The sequence below is a fragment of the Tympanuchus pallidicinctus genome, unplaced genomic scaffold (genome assembly GCF_026119805.1).
Source record: "Tympanuchus pallidicinctus isolate F22 unplaced genomic scaffold, pur_lepc_1.0 scaffold13, whole genome shotgun sequence".
Lineage (NCBI taxonomy): Eukaryota > Metazoa > Chordata > Aves > Galliformes > Phasianidae > Tympanuchus > Tympanuchus pallidicinctus.
The window spans coordinates 7,236,375-7,253,219 of record NW_026294648.1 but is presented as its reverse complement, the minus strand read 5'-3'; the positions used below and the strand labels follow the sequence as shown (position 1 = coordinate 7,253,219).

The following is a 16,845-nucleotide window of genomic DNA, read 5'->3' as shown; positions in this document are numbered from 1 at the left end:
ATTACAGATCAGACGAGTCCACAAAGTGCTCGGTAAGCCTTGTCACCATTCTTATTGCATGGATGTACAATAATAATAATGGGGTAGAGCTTTCACCTCTAGTTACAGCTTCTGTGTGCCACCTCAATGCCGTATGGACTCAGAAGGGAGTTTTAAGACTCAGATGTCTTCCCAAGCCCTAACTATTTTTATCTGGGAAAAAACCCTTGAAGGTTCTCTGGTGAGGATTAAAGCACAGACATAAGAGATCCACAGGATTCCTGACCAACGCGGGTTGAAGAACAGCTATTAATTTTACACTTCACCCCTTCCAAGAATGAGTTTTCATATGGGTTTGTTTCTTCTCTGGAGTCTGTGAGCGATCATGTTTGGCTGGCTTACTCAGAGCAGTATGTTCCCAAACCGTCCACTGCACTTCATAATATCTAGTGACTAAGGCCAATGCTGCAGCATCTAAAGAGGCAACTTGCATAAAGTCACACTCACAGGGCTAAGGCACTGCTTGCACCTTACACAACTATGTTTTATTTTCATTTTTTGCCTTTTAGAGAAGATTCTTTTACAGGAAAATACTGAATTGGCACATTTTTGTTTTTCCCCCCGCAATGAGCTAATATTTCATATTTTATATTTTAAAATCAATCTAGCAGCATCTTGAGACACAAACGTTTTAATCACGCATCTTTAATCATGAGGGAAATGAATCCCTAGGCAAAACTGCTGACACTGGTTCTGGTGGAAGCATTTCACTTTCATCAAAACAGACCACAATTTAACAGTGCTTGGGGAGACAGCCTTGCCCACTAAGAAAAGACGGGGTGTGTGTCATTGTGTGGAGGAGGCAGATGCTAACTGAGCATGACTGACTTGTATAAATGGTGTGTTTAAAAATAGTGCTGTTTACAGATGAGAAAGAAACACAACCTTTCTAAATTTGGCCATCCTGACCCTAAAGTCAGTCATGCTGCAGTGGTACAGCAGCCCCAGACTGACCTGCTGCTGGATTGCTCTCACCATGTGGTCTGCTGTTGGAGGGACATGCAGGGGAAGTTTGGAGTTACTAAACAGGGCAAGTTCAGAAGCAGAAGGCACCAAGCAAGCTGTGTTTGTAAGCATTGCCAAGGTAGTGAAAGCTTTGCTGTGACAGAAGGGGTGTATGTGTGGCAGAGGTGGTAGAATAACCTGTAATATGCTGTTATCATGGATCCTGCCTCAGAATTCAAACTTTCACGTTTCCTGATACAAAACTGGCAGTTTAGGAACATCTTGATGAATATAAAGTGAGAATAAAAACATTTTGCAACTGCTAGACTGATTTATTTTATGCAGATTGGACCTAAAAGCTGAGATGAAGGCTGAACCAGACTCTCAGAGCACATAGGTGGTGTGTGAGCCTTCAGGACAACATCCAGAAAAAGGTTCCCAGCAGCTTACACTCAGCCACTGAGCCTTGTTCTCTGCAAAGCAGCTGCAAACTGTGGGGCTCCACAAATAGTTCAGCGCTTTGTTGGTTTTAAATACATGATTTCCCTTTATCTCCTACTGAAGAACAATCTGATGGCTGCTGAATTGCTTTCAAACTTTTGAACTGAATTCAGGTTAATTAACTTCTCCCTGCTAAGAAATATGAAAATAACACAGCAGCTAGACTCTCCTCTTTCCTCAGAAAACTTGTTCCGTAGGTCAGGGTTGAAGTGCTTTGCCAGGACACGGCTCAGAGTTACAGGGAAACTCAATCAGATGTTGCCCAGGCTGCATCTGCTTGGTGGGGAAATGTCTTCAGCCAGGTGCCTGCACCTCAGCATTAGTTCCGCAGAAAAGTATCTATCCTGATGGAATAACTTCAACAGCCATTTTGTTCTTCCACTGCAAAGGCCCCTCAAAAACTCACAGACATTAGAAACAGCACTGGAATCTATTTTTAAAACCTTTCCTTTGCCAGTAAAATTTGTTCCAGTGAAAGGTCATCGGGGTTTGGAGATGGCACTGAAACCGAGCCATGTAGGGGGCCAAGGGGATGTGGAACTGTATCACCCAGTGACCAGCTTCCAATTGTCTGCTCTGCACCTTGGGAAGAGCAGCTGTGTATTACCATAGCTCCACAGTAAATCAGATTCTGTCTCTTGAGCGATTGTGCTAAATACTACAAAACAGGATCCCACCCATACTAAACCTCCAAATGTTCTTAGAATATAAATGAATTATGCTAAGAATAACAAATAATAACAAAAGTCCTTTTTCAACCCATATCTGATTGCAGAAATAACTCAGAAAAATTGAATGAGAAATTTCTACCAGAAAGAAAATAGTGTGTTAAAAACATGAGATAAAAATCTGCTATCAGATATTGGACTAATGAATGCAGCTGCCACTCTCACTTTGTTTACTCCCAACACGCTTACAGGATTTAGGAAAAGCTCTGTGCTGCTTCAGATGGCAGGGCTCTCCCTTCCTGTTTCTCACTCTCCCTACATGAATGAGCCTGGCAGAGCCCCCTCTGCTCTGAGAGGCACAGGGATGGAATCTGGAAAGGAGCAGAGTTCTGAATTACACTGATTATTGTGCAAAGCGCAGGAAATTAAACCCAGTTAATTCCTTGTAAATAGAATTGGAGCCAGACTTTCTTTTGATTTATGCTGACTTTTTACCTTCTCCCAGTGGCTCATTTCCCTATTTTGTCATGGAATCCCACACAGTTGAGAGTGAAATTCACGGCTACACTGTAACACAGTATGAGAGACAAGTGTGTGGTGACTGCTGATAAAAGACCCCACAGAGCATTCTTCTAGCTGTTTTATTGGGAGTCTTACAAAACACTGTGTCTGTTCAGGGAGAGGAAGTCAACCATTGCTCAGGTTCAAGATCGTGTAAGCAAAGCAGTGCAAGGGGGAACTGCCTTACAGCTCCCAGCACCGCAGCCACTCCCAGACAATGCAGGTAAGGGAAGAACAGAGAGGAGGGCAAGAGAAACTTTTATTCCCTTTTTCCTTGCACTAACGAAAATCAATGAATATTCTATTGGAGCTGAAAGAGCTTGAAAGACTAACAAGATGGAAGAGACTAGCACAACTTCCAGCTCAAAATAGTCAAAATGCTAAATAAAAAATGTCCGTAAGAGAAATGACAAGAAAAACAAGTGCTTCTACTGCTCCCAGAGTGTTGGCAGAAAAAAAATCCTGCACTAGTGAGGTTCAGCAGGAAGGTGACACTGTTGAGCACCGTGCCCAGGCAGTGCCTGCACAAGAAAGGCAGTGCTCCTGGTGGACTTTTCCTACAGCCACTCATGGTAACGCCCTGCAAAACAAATGGGGCTGCGAGTTGTGAGAATTAGTTAGAGAAATTTTAATTAGAGAATTAGAAGAAGATCCTGCCTGAGGGGTAGAGGAAAAGGCAAAAAGGGCTGCAATCCAAACCACTTTGGGGCAGGATTTAGTCTGCCTTGCAGGCTTGCAGGGCTTCACAGTGTTTTGCTCTGGGAAGCATGTCCAAGCTCCAAGTTCACCATTTTACCTAGAATCCATGCATGCTTTCTCTGGGATCCAACTCTAAAGATAATTCAGGCTGGAGGGGATCCCAGACCATTGAGCTTACCTAAGGACCAAGTCTAACCAAAGACCCATCTGGTTCAGTTCTATAACTCTCACAGGAGATACTAAAAAACATTGAGAAAAGAAAGCAAGAAGAAGTCAGCTAAAGTGGGCACTTTTTCTCTATTTTGGTTTGATGGCTGCTAGGGATGCAGCTCATGCCACAGCCCACTGTTTTCACTGAACCTTAATTCTTCCTATTTTGAGAATTACTGCTCACCTCAGACTTTCCCCCTTGATGATAAGCGTCATGTTGATATGTAGGAGCCACAGGGCATCAGATGGAGGATGGATGTGTTACACAAGTTAGCTTGAGTGTGCAGCTATCACTAACAAAAAACTGCATAAAGTAGGCTGAAATTTCATTAAAAGAAAGAGAAAACAATTTCCACAGCTGTGGCCTGAGGGGTCTCTTCTCTTTTTTGGAATTTTCGTAAAATATTTCTGGAGACAGCCTTTAAAAATCATTAAGCTTATTGGTTATATTCCAGATGACTTGTGAAGAAGATTTTTAATTCTATCTAAAATCTCCTTCAGGGCTCTGTATTTCATAGAACATGTAGTGTATTATAAGGCAGATTGGTTATTATAACATTCTTGCTATTTATGCTCAACTACAGCTTCAACAGAGCTTTTTGCAAGGGCTTACAGTGTGAGCCCCTGGCCAAATGCCAGCTCCCATGTGGAATTTGTCAGACTGCAAACATGATGCATGGTTGCTCCTCTTTAACTGATGTCCCCTCTGAGTGCCATCCATTGGAGAAAGCATCTTATTAACAGCTCAGTAGTAAAGCAACAGTCTATCATCAGATTTATTGCAAGCAAGTGTTCAGAAGGTAAACCAGAACTGGTGTTCCCAAGGTGTCCCACCCCAGTACTGTGCAGGTGACACTTTAAAAGGATTCTTCCCAACTCTCCATGTCAGCTGCTTCTCAATCCTGACCTAACAGACAGAAGAACAATCCCAGGCCACTGTGATTATCAATGCACTTTCATTCAAGTATTTGGGGTGCACAGATCGTGGAAGTAACAGAATAAAATAAGCAAAGAATATTTTGTAGACACAATTTAACTGCAGGTCCCTAGCAGCTAAGGCAGTAATAGGAATTATTTGTAGGCCAGTTTTTGGCATTCTACTCAGAAACATTTTTTCTTGTCTTCAAATGGATTCAGTTAGGCAATTCAGGAAAATTGATTTTTTTTCTGAAATGAAAAGTAACTAAAAATATAGCAAGAAACAGCTTATTCATTTGTGTGTATGTTGGAATCTGCATCAAAGTATTACTGTGCTAACTATTAAAGCCTCAAGGACTTGTACATCATTAGACCAGTTTGTCATCCATCCACAGATCAAATAAATATCCATGTGAAAGAGGAGAGAATTGGGAAGATTGTTCAGTGGTGAAGAAAGAGGGCGTTACTTGTGAGAAATGGGAAGAGGTTTCTTTACTCTAATGCAATTACACTTTCAAGCACTGATAGCAGATAGAAAGAGAGGATGTCATGAACGCATTTATCTACCTGCATAGCAGTCTCTTGATTAAACTCTCTTAGTTCATTAACTGCTTCTATATATAAACTTTCAATTAATTACTTGAAAATGTAATGCCTCTTTGCACGAGCAAATGCGGATCTCATTAGAGTGGCTCGTTCCATTGGGGCTGCTCACTGAAATCCAATCATCAAGTTGCAAATGGGCACCCAAAGCCATTCTCAATTGCAACTTGATGGCAGACGTTTTCTTTTCCTGCAGATGTGCCATCCGGGTTGCAGACGGCCCCACAGGTCACAGCCATTGCAGGGAGCACTGCCCAGCTGACCTGCCGGGCCTCCAGGTACATCTACAGCAACCTGGCCTGGTCCTACCCGTCCCGGGCCGCGGCTCACGGCAGCTCTCTAACCCGGAGCGCTGACGCCTACTCCATTTCCCTGACCCTGATCATTGCAAACGTCACAGAGGAGCACAGCGGCCTCTACAAGTGCCGTGCCCAGCACCAGCACAACGGCAGCGGCACGCTGGAGCAGCACACACGGCTCCTTGTCAGAGGTGGGTGGCACTGTCCTGCAGCTGGGGAAGCAGAAACACTGGGCTCTGTCAAAGCACAAGGCGGGCAGCGTTTCCTAGGGACAGCCCTCGTATGCACTTTGTGATTTTTCACATTTCTGTGTGAGATTTGACTCCTAGCCGTGAATGTGATTCATCTAGCCGTTACTGGGTTTGTAGTAAATGTTCTCCTTACTCAGAAAGGTGATTTCAGCAGCCTTTATCTCCCTGTCTCCCTGCTGGATACAGGTTTAGTGCTGACTGAGGAATAAAGACACTCCCACCACGTTAGCAGCAGCACAGCTGTATCTGTTGGAACTGCCACTCCAGGTCTGGGGGGCTTTGGGAGGGCTGCCGGGATGGTACAGACACCTGGTGTAACCACAGATGTATCAGGTCAGGTGTACAAACTAGGGATGTGTACCACTTGGTCTGGGTACACGGGATGCACTTCATTATAATAGCATTTTCTTACATGCACTCAAATCCCTGTCTCTTTTATATCCATGAAAATAGTAGTACTGCAGATCCCAGAGCCTTGTTTCATTGCTGTGGCTGTAAAGGACCAGACACTTCCTCCAGCACCACATACAAACTCACCAAAATGAGTGAAGTTTCTTCAGCTTCATAATAAAGAAAATGAGAGGGATCAGCTCCAAACCTTCTTACAGAAGTGCTGCTGAGGAAGTGCCTCATGCTTCTAGTGAAGAAAGGTGAAGAAAAGCCCAAAGCATTGATATAGAGCAGAACTGAAATAAATGGCAGCAAGCAAGGGCATAGCAAGCAGGGTGCTTTAGAACTAAGTTAGTGATTTCTAAACTGGCTTCTCCGCTCACATTAATGAGTGATGAGGCACCAAAGAGGCCTTGTCACCAGGCACGAATCGGGCTGTGCAGCACTGGCTGCACTCCTGCCTACAACGAGGCGTGAGCGCTGCCCCATCCCACAGCACAGAGCAGAGCAGAGATCCCATGCCGTATGGCAGCACTCTGGCATCTGCCTTGTCCACAGCCACCTGCCAGCATCACCTGCCACGGTGCACCAGGATCCCTTTGCATTCAGGCAATGCACTGCTCTCTCCTCTGGCAGATATTTTATTCATTTAGTCAAATTTCCACCTACGCAGACACCTACACACGATGGCTATGAGAAAAACACAGTTAAACTGGGAATACAGCCATGGGAGAACTGCAATCTTAATCACAGCCTTGTGAGAACTACTGGGGTCTGTTGTTTGTCTGGCACATGTCAGAGATGCAGTTTTTCTCAAAAATGTACATGGAAACACCTCTGCAAACCAGCCCTCCTTCTACAGAAACTAGCTTTCAGATGTTTTTTTTTAATGTATCAACACCCATCAGCTACTCCTTACTGGCAAAAAATATGCATTTTTTATGCTAGAGATTTTATTCAATTACTTTCCCGTATCTTTTTTAAGTTAACATAATGTATTCTATTGTGTGGAGGTTAACACACTTTGCAGTAAGCAGATAACTCCTGTCATCATGGAGACAAAATCCTTAGAACTGATCCTTCTTTGCTTCCTCCCTTCTTGTTTTGCACCCACTCTGCCCTTGCTCTGCCCACTCTCTGTGCTCTGCTTCCTTCAGAGGATGAGAAACTTGAGGAGGTTCCAGGTTGAGCTGAATCTTTGCATAAGCAGCTTGAAAATAAGCCAGATGAGCTCTTTCCATGATCGTTCGGGGGAATTTTGCTACCCAATCTCTGCAGCTGGAATCTTACTGTGTATTGTTTTCCTCTGTGACTGCAGCAAAGGCAGCCCCGTATGTCCTACAGAATCTGACAGATCTGGAGGTTAATATCAGTGGCAAGATCATTCTGGAGTGCAGAGTCAGTGGAACACCAGAGCCACAGATTACATGGAGCAAGGATGGCTACCCCATCTCAGCAGCATCAGGTGAGCATTGCTTTAACTCATGGTGACAAATGGCACTATGGAATTGCCACAAGCAGGGACATGCAGCCCCACAGCTACTGCCAGCGTGGCTGAGTGGGGATACCAGACATGGCACGAAGGGAAACGTGAGCACAAATCCAAGTACGTTGGACCCCTGCTGCTGCTGCTGTCTCAGACTTGGACTTCAAGGTCTGAGCTGCCAACTGGCTGCTGCTCGCTGCCTGTTCATGCAGCTTTCCTCCTGCACACAGCGGTGTCTGCAGTCCTCGATCTGAGGACATTAGCATAGCTTTAGTGAGACTGAGGAGTACAGTGTGCTGCTGCTCAGTCTGCTTGTGCTAGGCAACAGTTTGTGCATGAAACTCTAACTCCCTACTTGCTGGGAGGCTCTGAGAACACAGGCCTGAACTGCCACACATCCCTGGTGCTGGTCACGGTGCACTGCCATGAGCTGTAGCAATTCTACCCAACGGCCAGGCCAAGGCTTGCCGTGGTATCACTCATCTGTTCTTTATCTCTCACAACACAGAAAGGAGAATGGTGCAGCAGCTGTTGTGAGCACGAGGCAGGGCTCCTTCACCTGCACCTGGAACTCCTCGTCTCTCTGTCCTGAGATGTCCTCCAAGTCATGAAGGAACCCATGTCAGGAGCTAGTCCTGTAACTTTAATTTTGCATCTAGGTAGGAAATCTAGGATCATACATAATTCAGATCAGAGTGTTCTGAGCAGAAACTCTTTATAGCTACTGAAATTTTATAAATAATTCTAGAGGGACAAGCATGTAACATCCAACCAATGGAAACATAAATAAAATATTTGGAAAAAACACCTCAGGGTAAATATTTCAGCAGGGCATGTGGTAAAGTATGTGGTACTCTTGTTAACAGTGACAGAATTCATGGGCAGAACACCTTGCAGTGCAAAATGCCCTTCCCGATTGGATTCAGAGATCAACATGCTTCCCTGTTTTTGCCCCAAACACATCCCTAGTGAAACGGATAAGATCTCAGTTTTGTACCACAAAAGCAGGTAAATTAAATGTGGAGAAGCCTTTCATAGGTCATCCCTAGGTCATGTCTCTCTTGGCAGCCCAGCATTTGCTCCTGGCCTTCTGTGAAGCCAGGATTTTTCCAGGGAAGCATACAACCTTCCTGACCACGTTCACACGGTAGAACTCCCACCACTTCCCACAGCCTCTGAGATGCTGCCTTTCTCCAGTAGTTTCTTTGAGTTCCCTTTTCTTTCAGGTATAATGTTGCTCTCAGAAGACCTACCTTTTCACCACTTCACTAAATTCCATGAAAGTTCTGTCAGGCTCTGTCTGTTTGCAATAAGTTAACAGCTGCATTCACTGTAGGATAAGCGATGCCCAGCAGTCTAAACTGGTGTCAGGTTGTTGCCAAACCACAATAAGGAACATGGCCTTAAAATTATTCCTGACAGCAGCATAGGAATGAATGGGAGCTCATCTTCAGTGCTCTGCCTCTTGAAAGCATTTGGGGGAAGGTAGGTTATTGTAATAAAATTCACCTAGATCCCTCACTGCAGGAATTTCCATGGAAAATAATACCCTGGTCATTGAGAGAGTGAAGAAGGATGATGAAGGGCTCTATGAATGCAAGGCGACCAATGACATGGGCCAAGACAGTACATCAGCCTTCATTAAAATACAAGGTGAGATCTAAGCTAAGGTAAAACCCATACATTGTGCTGGACTGATGTGAATTATTGATCAATCATGGGCTTTGGCTATATTTAAAATCTGGCTGTATGTTTAACCTACAGGTTCTGAGGAGAAATCCAACATCGAAGTTATCATTTTGGTCTGCACTGGTCTTGCTGCTACCCTCTTCTGGCTCCTTCTGACCCTTTTCATTCGGAAACTGAGAAAAGTAAGAGAGCTTCCATACTGCACGAAGGTGCTGAGGTTGGACACCTTTTATGCATAGCATCAGCGTTTAGGGCTGCAAGTCACTGTGAATGTTGGGGACAAATATTAGAAAAACTGTGACAAATATTCCTATAAAATTTAAGTCCAAGATTTCTGATGACAGCCCCCTACCTTCCGGAAAGATCACTTGTACTTGTGAGATTTCTGCCCACTTCCACATAAAATCAGGCTACTCTTCTTTTATGTGCCAAACTGCCTTGCAAGACTTGAAGAGAAAACATTAAATCCCCTAAAATGAGGGCTGGATTTCAACAGCTGTCCAGTAAGATTTCTCTGAAACACAAATACTGAAGGGAGCACTGTTCAAAGAAAAATTCTAGCATGAGCCCTAACCACAGAGCTTATTTTATCTCCATGCGTTGGTATTCTTTTACCTCCCTTTGTGACTCAGAAAACTAAGAGTTTCAGTAGAGTTCTGAGGAATGTTACTCTGTTTCTCCTACAACAAATCGTAAACAGAAGGGCAACCACAGATCTGTGCTCTGAAGCTCACCCAAATACAGTCCTAGTGCTGATACCTGATACTTGAATAAAATTTCTACTCCTGCCACAAATACAGTGATTAAATTCATGTTTTTGCTCCTTGTGGCAAATGCTGTGGAATTTGCTATTATATTTCACACCCACGTGAATCTGCTCACAGGTTCTACCAAATCACGATTTCTCACCGAACAGCATTAAGAGTAACTATGTTCACCAGATCTCAACTAACTTTAAATTAAAAATTAATTAATTTAATCAAATGTGCAATTAAAATTCTGACTAAAGCAATCGCTATGAAACAGCTGTGCAGAATCAAGTCTGCAAAACAAAATGTTGCTGAACTGAAAATGGAGCAGAACATGCAGAACACTCTGCAGGCCACCAGCAAGTGCAGCTCATGGAGATCACAGAGAAAAGCGCTTCTTTATTTTAATAGATACAGCCAGAAGAAAGTAATAGTGTGTCCTCAGAGTGTTTATCAACATTAATCCAAGAGTCTGCCCAACACTGATGAGTGACAGACATGCATAAACATTTATTTCCCAGATAAGGGGAAAGGAGAGGCAAAAAACTGAAGGGATGCGTTTATGGTTCGGAATAAATTTCAGAGCTAAGACTGCAATACAGGGAACTCCCCAGCTTGTTTTTCATCTTACAAATGACAGTTCTCCCCCATTAGAGTTGCAAAGTAAACACTGTGAATAATTTTTTCCAATTTTTAGCCTGATGCCACAGATATTAAAACAGGATACCTGTCAATTATAATGGATCCAGAGGAAATGCCTCTTGATGAGCAGTGTGACCGTCTTCCCTATGACAGCAGTAAATGGGAGTTCCCAAGAGACAGGCTGCGGTTGGGTGAGTGGTTCTTGATCATTATTATAAAGAATGATGGTTTCTAATGCTTCTCAATTTCAATGGACCTGTTGTACAATCCAAGAATCAGCCTACTATTTAGGTCTGGCATACTCCCATCCTTTGGTGAGAATTGGCACCAAGTCACAGAATTCATTGTCACCCTTAAACAAGGTGAGACAAGGAGTTCGGTAAGGAAAGCAAAGATGTTGTCTCTCAAAACAGTTTTCATCTCTTACTGTTCCTTGGAGAAGTGAAACCAAACTCTTAACAGGGAAGGGAAGGTACCTGCAGGTACTGTGCCTGTCAAAAACATGGCTTCCCTCCTATAGAGGACTAGGGAAAGAGGGGTGAATCTGGAAGGTTACGGTCTAACAGTGAATTTTTCTTTTGAAGAATAATCAGTTATTTGTCAGCTATTCAAAGTTGGCTTTGAGCTGTAAAGAACTATCAAGAAAAACAAACCAAATTTAACTGAACTCAACTTAATGGATGATAGAGCAAAGAAATGTAAAAAGTGGACTGTGTTTGCTTAGAGAAACAGTAACATCTGTGTGCAACAGTGAGTGCAGGGAATATATGTGTGTATGTGTGTGTTCATGGTGATCAAGCTGGAGAATGGAGAAGAAAGAGGAAGACAGACCAAAAAAGGAAAAAAAAGAGAAGGTGGTGGGACATGGGCTCAAAGTGGCAGAATGGAAGGGCCATACCATGATGCCCAGTGTACCCTACTGCACTACGGGTCAGAGCCCTCAGAGCACTAGATGGTATGGGCCTGAAAATTCAAATGGATGTGAAATTATGAAAGATCATCACCTGAAATTCCATTTAATGTAAATTTTACTTCAAATAAAAGTCAATAACTAAAGGTTCAAAGGGTTCTGGCTGTCTGAGTGCCTTAGCAGGCCATCGTTATGACTGATTCATGAGAGATCAGGGTTCCACAATTCCACATTTAACCTGATTTTCCAGGGCTTGAGGATGACTGTATGTATTGTTTTTACCCTTAAGCCATATATATATATATACAGCCTTGCCTTCAGCTGAATCCAGATTTATTTATTCTACTCTGTTCTATCACATTCTGTATCGCATTAAAGTCATATGGATATAAATCATTCTGTTTATATCCATATACTGCAAATATGTGATACAGGCTTCTGTCAGCTGTCAGTCTACGTTGTGCCTGGGTGCTGGAGCCTTGTATTTCTTGCACAGCTGAGAACGCATGATTCCCTCTTCCCTGATGCAGACTGTTTTAAGCCCCCTTTGGCTCATTCTTGACTCTTGCTTCTCTAGGTAAAACACTGGGTCACGGTGCTTTTGGGAAGGTGGTGGAAGCGTCTGCTTTTGGCATTGATAAATCTTCAACCTGCAAAACAGTTGCCGTAAAAATGCTCAAAGGTACATATCCCTCTGAGATACTCAGGAGGCTCCTCAGGGAACACCTGGGCAGTAAGGTTTCCAGTTCTCAGCTCCAAACAAGTCTCAAGTTCATTGTGTTCAGAAGGGAGTGGGTTTGCCATATGGGAGCAATTAGTCCTTACAGAGTGGATGTTAACGTGTGGGAAATGACAAGTGGGCTCCATGCTGTGCTGCTGATAGAGTCTGGTATCCCTAGAGGAGGAAAACAGCAGCTTACAGGTCTGTGAGGTTAGAAGGGAAACAGATTACAGAATGTAATTACACTAGATGGTCTGGAATTGGATCTAAGCCTTCGATCACAGGCCTTTCAGATGCACAACATTTCAAGGGGCTGAGAAAAAGCAGTGCCAAGAGAGTAAATTAGAGACAACTTGCTTGCAATTATAGAAATTAAGGAAAGCTTTTACCATTCAGCAATGAGGAATGGATGAACTTGGAGACTATTCTTTCAAATTACATTTACATATAAAGCCTCTGCAGACAGCTTATGAATAAATGCATCTGCCAGCACATTGGCTTCTTGAGCTTCAGCTTTATGGCTGCTCACGTAGGATTTTTTCAAAGGTGCAGTCAGTGCTCATTGGATATCTGCACAGCCCACATTGCTCAGCATTGCTGCTGCACGGCTGAATTACTGCTGTATTAACTCCTGCAATGCCATCAACTGGGAAATTCTCTTTCATCACAGCATTTGGCTTCTGTTTCTAGCTGCTTCTGATGCTCTGCTACTTCCCATCTCTCTCAAGTGCCAGACTCATCAGCTCTCTCTTCTCTGCATTACTTTCTAGATCTTCAGATCATCATTTTTTGTTCTCATTTCCTCTGTTCCACACCCATTCCTTATGTATCCTAGAAACCACTGATCCAGCCACACTCCATCCATACTGCCCTAGATAGCTCTGGGCTTTCATTCACTTCCATGCTGTGCTTCCCAGCTGACCCTCATGTCAACTCCACCCTGCCCACACATATTCAGCAAAAACTGACAGTTTCCCTATCTAATTTTACCTTTTTCTCCCCTAGGGGGGTCAGCCAGCTCTAACCTGGCATTCCCAAACTAACATGCCCATAATTCATCATGTTCCTGAATAAACCAGATTCTCTAGCTGAAATCAATCCATTCAGGGGAAAAAAAAAAAAAAGAAAAAAAAAGGCTTTAGAGAAGTTTACATTACTGTAATTCTCGTGTATCTGTCACTTCCTTGAAGCTGACTAGTGTCTGTTCTGGTTTGAAGGTTACGTGTTCATGTGCTAGATTATCTGAAGCATTTCAGAGGCTGCTTCAGCTTTTACCAGGCGTGTGTTCTGGCATGCTAGTGTAAATCAGGAGAGGTGCCACCCCCCACACATCCATGACACCAGTGACTGAAGAAACCTGGGGCTTGGAATAACTCCTTCTTTATGATGCACAGTTTGGTGAAAACTTGTTTATGGGAATTCTACCAACAGATAAAGAAGTTGTATTTGTTACACCAAGTGATCTGTTATGTAACTATTTTTTCATTTTTAAATCTTACGTGATTTTGCTAAGGCAAAAACAGAGGAAACAGGATGCAGCCCCTTTTTCTTACAGTGTATTTTGACCATGACAGTTTTGGAAAGAAGGCAGAGGAAACAGGTCAGCATCTGAAGAGCATTCAGGATTGAGAATGTCTTAACTTTGGCAGCAAAAGAGAATGAAGTACAGTATAGCAGGCTAACCAGTGCTTGTGAAGTGTGGAGGTCATGGTTCATACCCTCAGCTTGGCTCAAATGTGTATTTCTAAGGTCAACGATATCCCACAGGACTGAGATTTATTAATGCTGTACATTCTCCAATAGCTTTTGGGTCTCATCTTGCAGATGTGGGGGGTTTCTTCAACACATGCATTGGAGTGATGTTTAGTACTGCAGAGAAATATATTCAGAAGTATTGTAAAGAAGTGCTGCTAAACTGCACATCACTGCTACCAAAAGAGAAGTACGTTATTCTGCTTGTTATTGCTGCTTAGGATGATTGTTCTTCTACTAAACTTGCAAAATTCAGTTCTTGCAAAGGTTCTCTGGGATCTGATTTAGGTAAGTTCTCCTACAGGACAGTAACCTCTGTAACTCATTTTAGAGAAAGAAAGGGTCACTCAAAAGATAGTGTTATTCCACTTCATAAAGGTCACCAGGAAACAATGAAGCAGCTGAATTATTATCTATTTGAGAGTCTGAAAGGCAAAGATACTGCAAATAACCTGGGTGGCTTTTGTTTCCAAGTATAAACAGGATCTTGCTGCGTCCTGTTGAAAATATCCTGCTGTGTAAAGATGATTTTTTCCTGTTTATCTTAAGCAGAATGTGCAACTACTAATGAATGCAAGGCTTTAATGTCTGAACTGAAGATCCTCATCCACATAGGACACCATCTGAATGTAGTCAACCTGCTGGGAGCTTGCACCAAAGCTGGAGGTAAGAAGTGCTCACTGAATACACAGCAAAGAAGAAGCCCTTCTCAGTTACGATGGTACTTCAGCGTATCTGTGCTGCAGTGCCCAAGTCTCATGCACGCACTGTTAATGGAAGCACAAGGAGTGCTTGTACTGCTGCAGATATGGCCACATCACGTAAATGGCTTCTGAAACTTTTCCCCAGCCACAGGTGTCACTTCTCTATCTTTTCTTTCTTTCTCCTTTGTAAGCTCTTTTACAAAAGAGAATATGAACTGCAGAGAGATGGGATCCTTCATTGCAGTTCAGTTCCTTAGTCTTCCACATGAACCCATATATCATTTCAAAGGTGCTTGTCCCCTTCTTCTCCCTCTTCTTCCCTGTCTTCTCGGGATAATGCGCCAGGCTAAAAGGTACTGGAGGCTTCCTCTTCCCAAGTGATTCAGACCTGCTAGGAGTTTCATTCCTTGCATAGCATGCAGGAAGCCTTAGGCAGTCCAAAGCTGAATGGAGCAGCAGTATGGACTTCCAAGGGGCTGAGCTGACATGACTTGCTGTACATCATGCAAAAATCTACTGGGAAGTGCAGACTTAAAGAAAAGATTCCATAAAATAAATCTTAGACCTTTGTCACTAAAGCATCCCTTCCCTTCCCATGCTGCCCTACAAAGCATCTGTATCTCTTACTACACTGTGCTTTAACTTCAGTGTGCCAACTCTAAAAGATGCCTTTTAACGGCTTACAATGAACCTTCAGAACAGTCCCCAGGGGATATTTAAGACAGCTAAGGACAAAGAAACCAGAGTAAAACAAATGAAAGGGAAAGAGTGCGAGAGATGGTGTGCACATCTGTTGTTATCTGGGACTCTGAAACTATCATTTTCCCAAAGAACGTGGAGTTGTCCATTTAAATGGGGAAAATAAGATTTCAGCCAGGTGGATTTGTTAGGATAAGAGAAATCTCCCACCCAGCAAGATCCTCCCAGCTTGAAGGGAGCAATCAGTAAGTAGCAGCCTGCTGCAATCTGGGAGCCAGGAATGGGGAGCTCACAGGGATTATTGGAGCATGAAAACCCCAAAAGTTTGTATTCAGACACATAAGAAGCTTGGCTAGGTAGCTGGGATTGTGAGTGGAGAAGTTGTGGCCTAACAAACAGGTGCCTAAAACATGGCAGCCTTGCTAGAAGGTCAGTAGTTGTTAACTGCTTCAGCCACAGAATTCCAACTGCCTAGAAAAATACACTGCAGTAACTGGTCCTGCACTGTGACTGTCCATCCTCTGAAGAGCTTTTTCTCCTAGGAGCCCCTCAGTTTCCCAGTGCAACTGCAGACTGAAGAAAAATAGCTGTGAGCTCTCAAGACTGACGCTGAGATAGGAGTTACTATTAAAATGCCATTGCAGAATATGGTGTTTTTTCCTTCCTTGTTAGGTTTTATATAACCATACAATGACACTTCTAATGAAGACTGATATTAAGTATGCACATACATTATTTCAGCGATATAACAGCTAACAAATTTTAACACTTTGGCTGAGCATCTGATGCTGAGCACTTAGAATTAATGCACAGTGTATGCTTTACAGTGAAGAAATAAAATACAGAGAAGTCACGGCTAGGAAACCTATCAGAGCCGTGCATAAATCAGTAACAGGAGCTACAAAGCTGTGCTTGAATCCGCATTTGCCTCGGGCATCCATGAGAGCATTTGACCCTGGGTTCTCCAGAGAAACATCCCCCTAAGATCTCCTTGCTCTGCCAGCCCCCAGCACTCCAACTGGGGCAAGCTGTGTGCTCGGCAGCAGAACCACCCTGAGCTGAGGCTGGCTGTGCTCATGCAGACGCTGTGCTGAGAAGGTTACAGCTCTGGTCAATGTGATCTGACAGGGATCCAGCACACTTTCATTGCCTCCACAGGCATCAGCTCCACCCACAACAAGCAATTGCAAAGACAGAGGATGCTATGATTCTGTGAATAGAATAAACAATCATAACAACATAGAGGAGTGCATATTCTTCTTTATAATTCTGAATTTCACTTTGCCAGTGTTCATAAATACCAGTGTTTATCATCAAATGGAGAAAAGAATCAGTTCTGTTCTGTATTTCCTCCTTTCTGTATCTACAGTTGATTATGTGCTTCTGGAGTGTGACTTCTCTGTTTCCTG

At 43.3% G+C, this 16,845-nt stretch overlaps 1 protein-coding gene across 2 annotated transcripts in view; it reads left to right on the top strand.

The window, feature by feature from the left end:
- Positions 1–16,845, top strand: part of LOC128075754 (vascular endothelial growth factor receptor kdr-like) — a 120,005-nt gene that overhangs the window by 76,726 nt on the left and 26,434 nt on the right. The window contains exons 13-19 of one of the 2 annotated variants that reach the window (XM_052672741.1): positions 5,341–5,634; positions 7,403–7,549; positions 9,098–9,223; positions 9,335–9,441; positions 10,706–10,841; positions 12,138–12,242; positions 14,583–14,699. In XM_052672741.1, coding sequence (XP_052528701.1) covers positions 5,341–5,634; positions 7,403–7,549; positions 9,098–9,223; positions 9,335–9,441; positions 10,706–10,841; positions 12,138–12,242; positions 14,583–14,699 — 1,032 coding nt within the window. The remainder of the gene's footprint in view (positions 1–5,340; positions 5,635–7,402; positions 7,550–9,097; positions 9,224–9,334; positions 9,442–10,705; positions 10,842–12,137; positions 12,243–14,582; positions 14,700–16,845) is intronic. The other variant, XM_052672742.1, reaches the window with a different exon arrangement.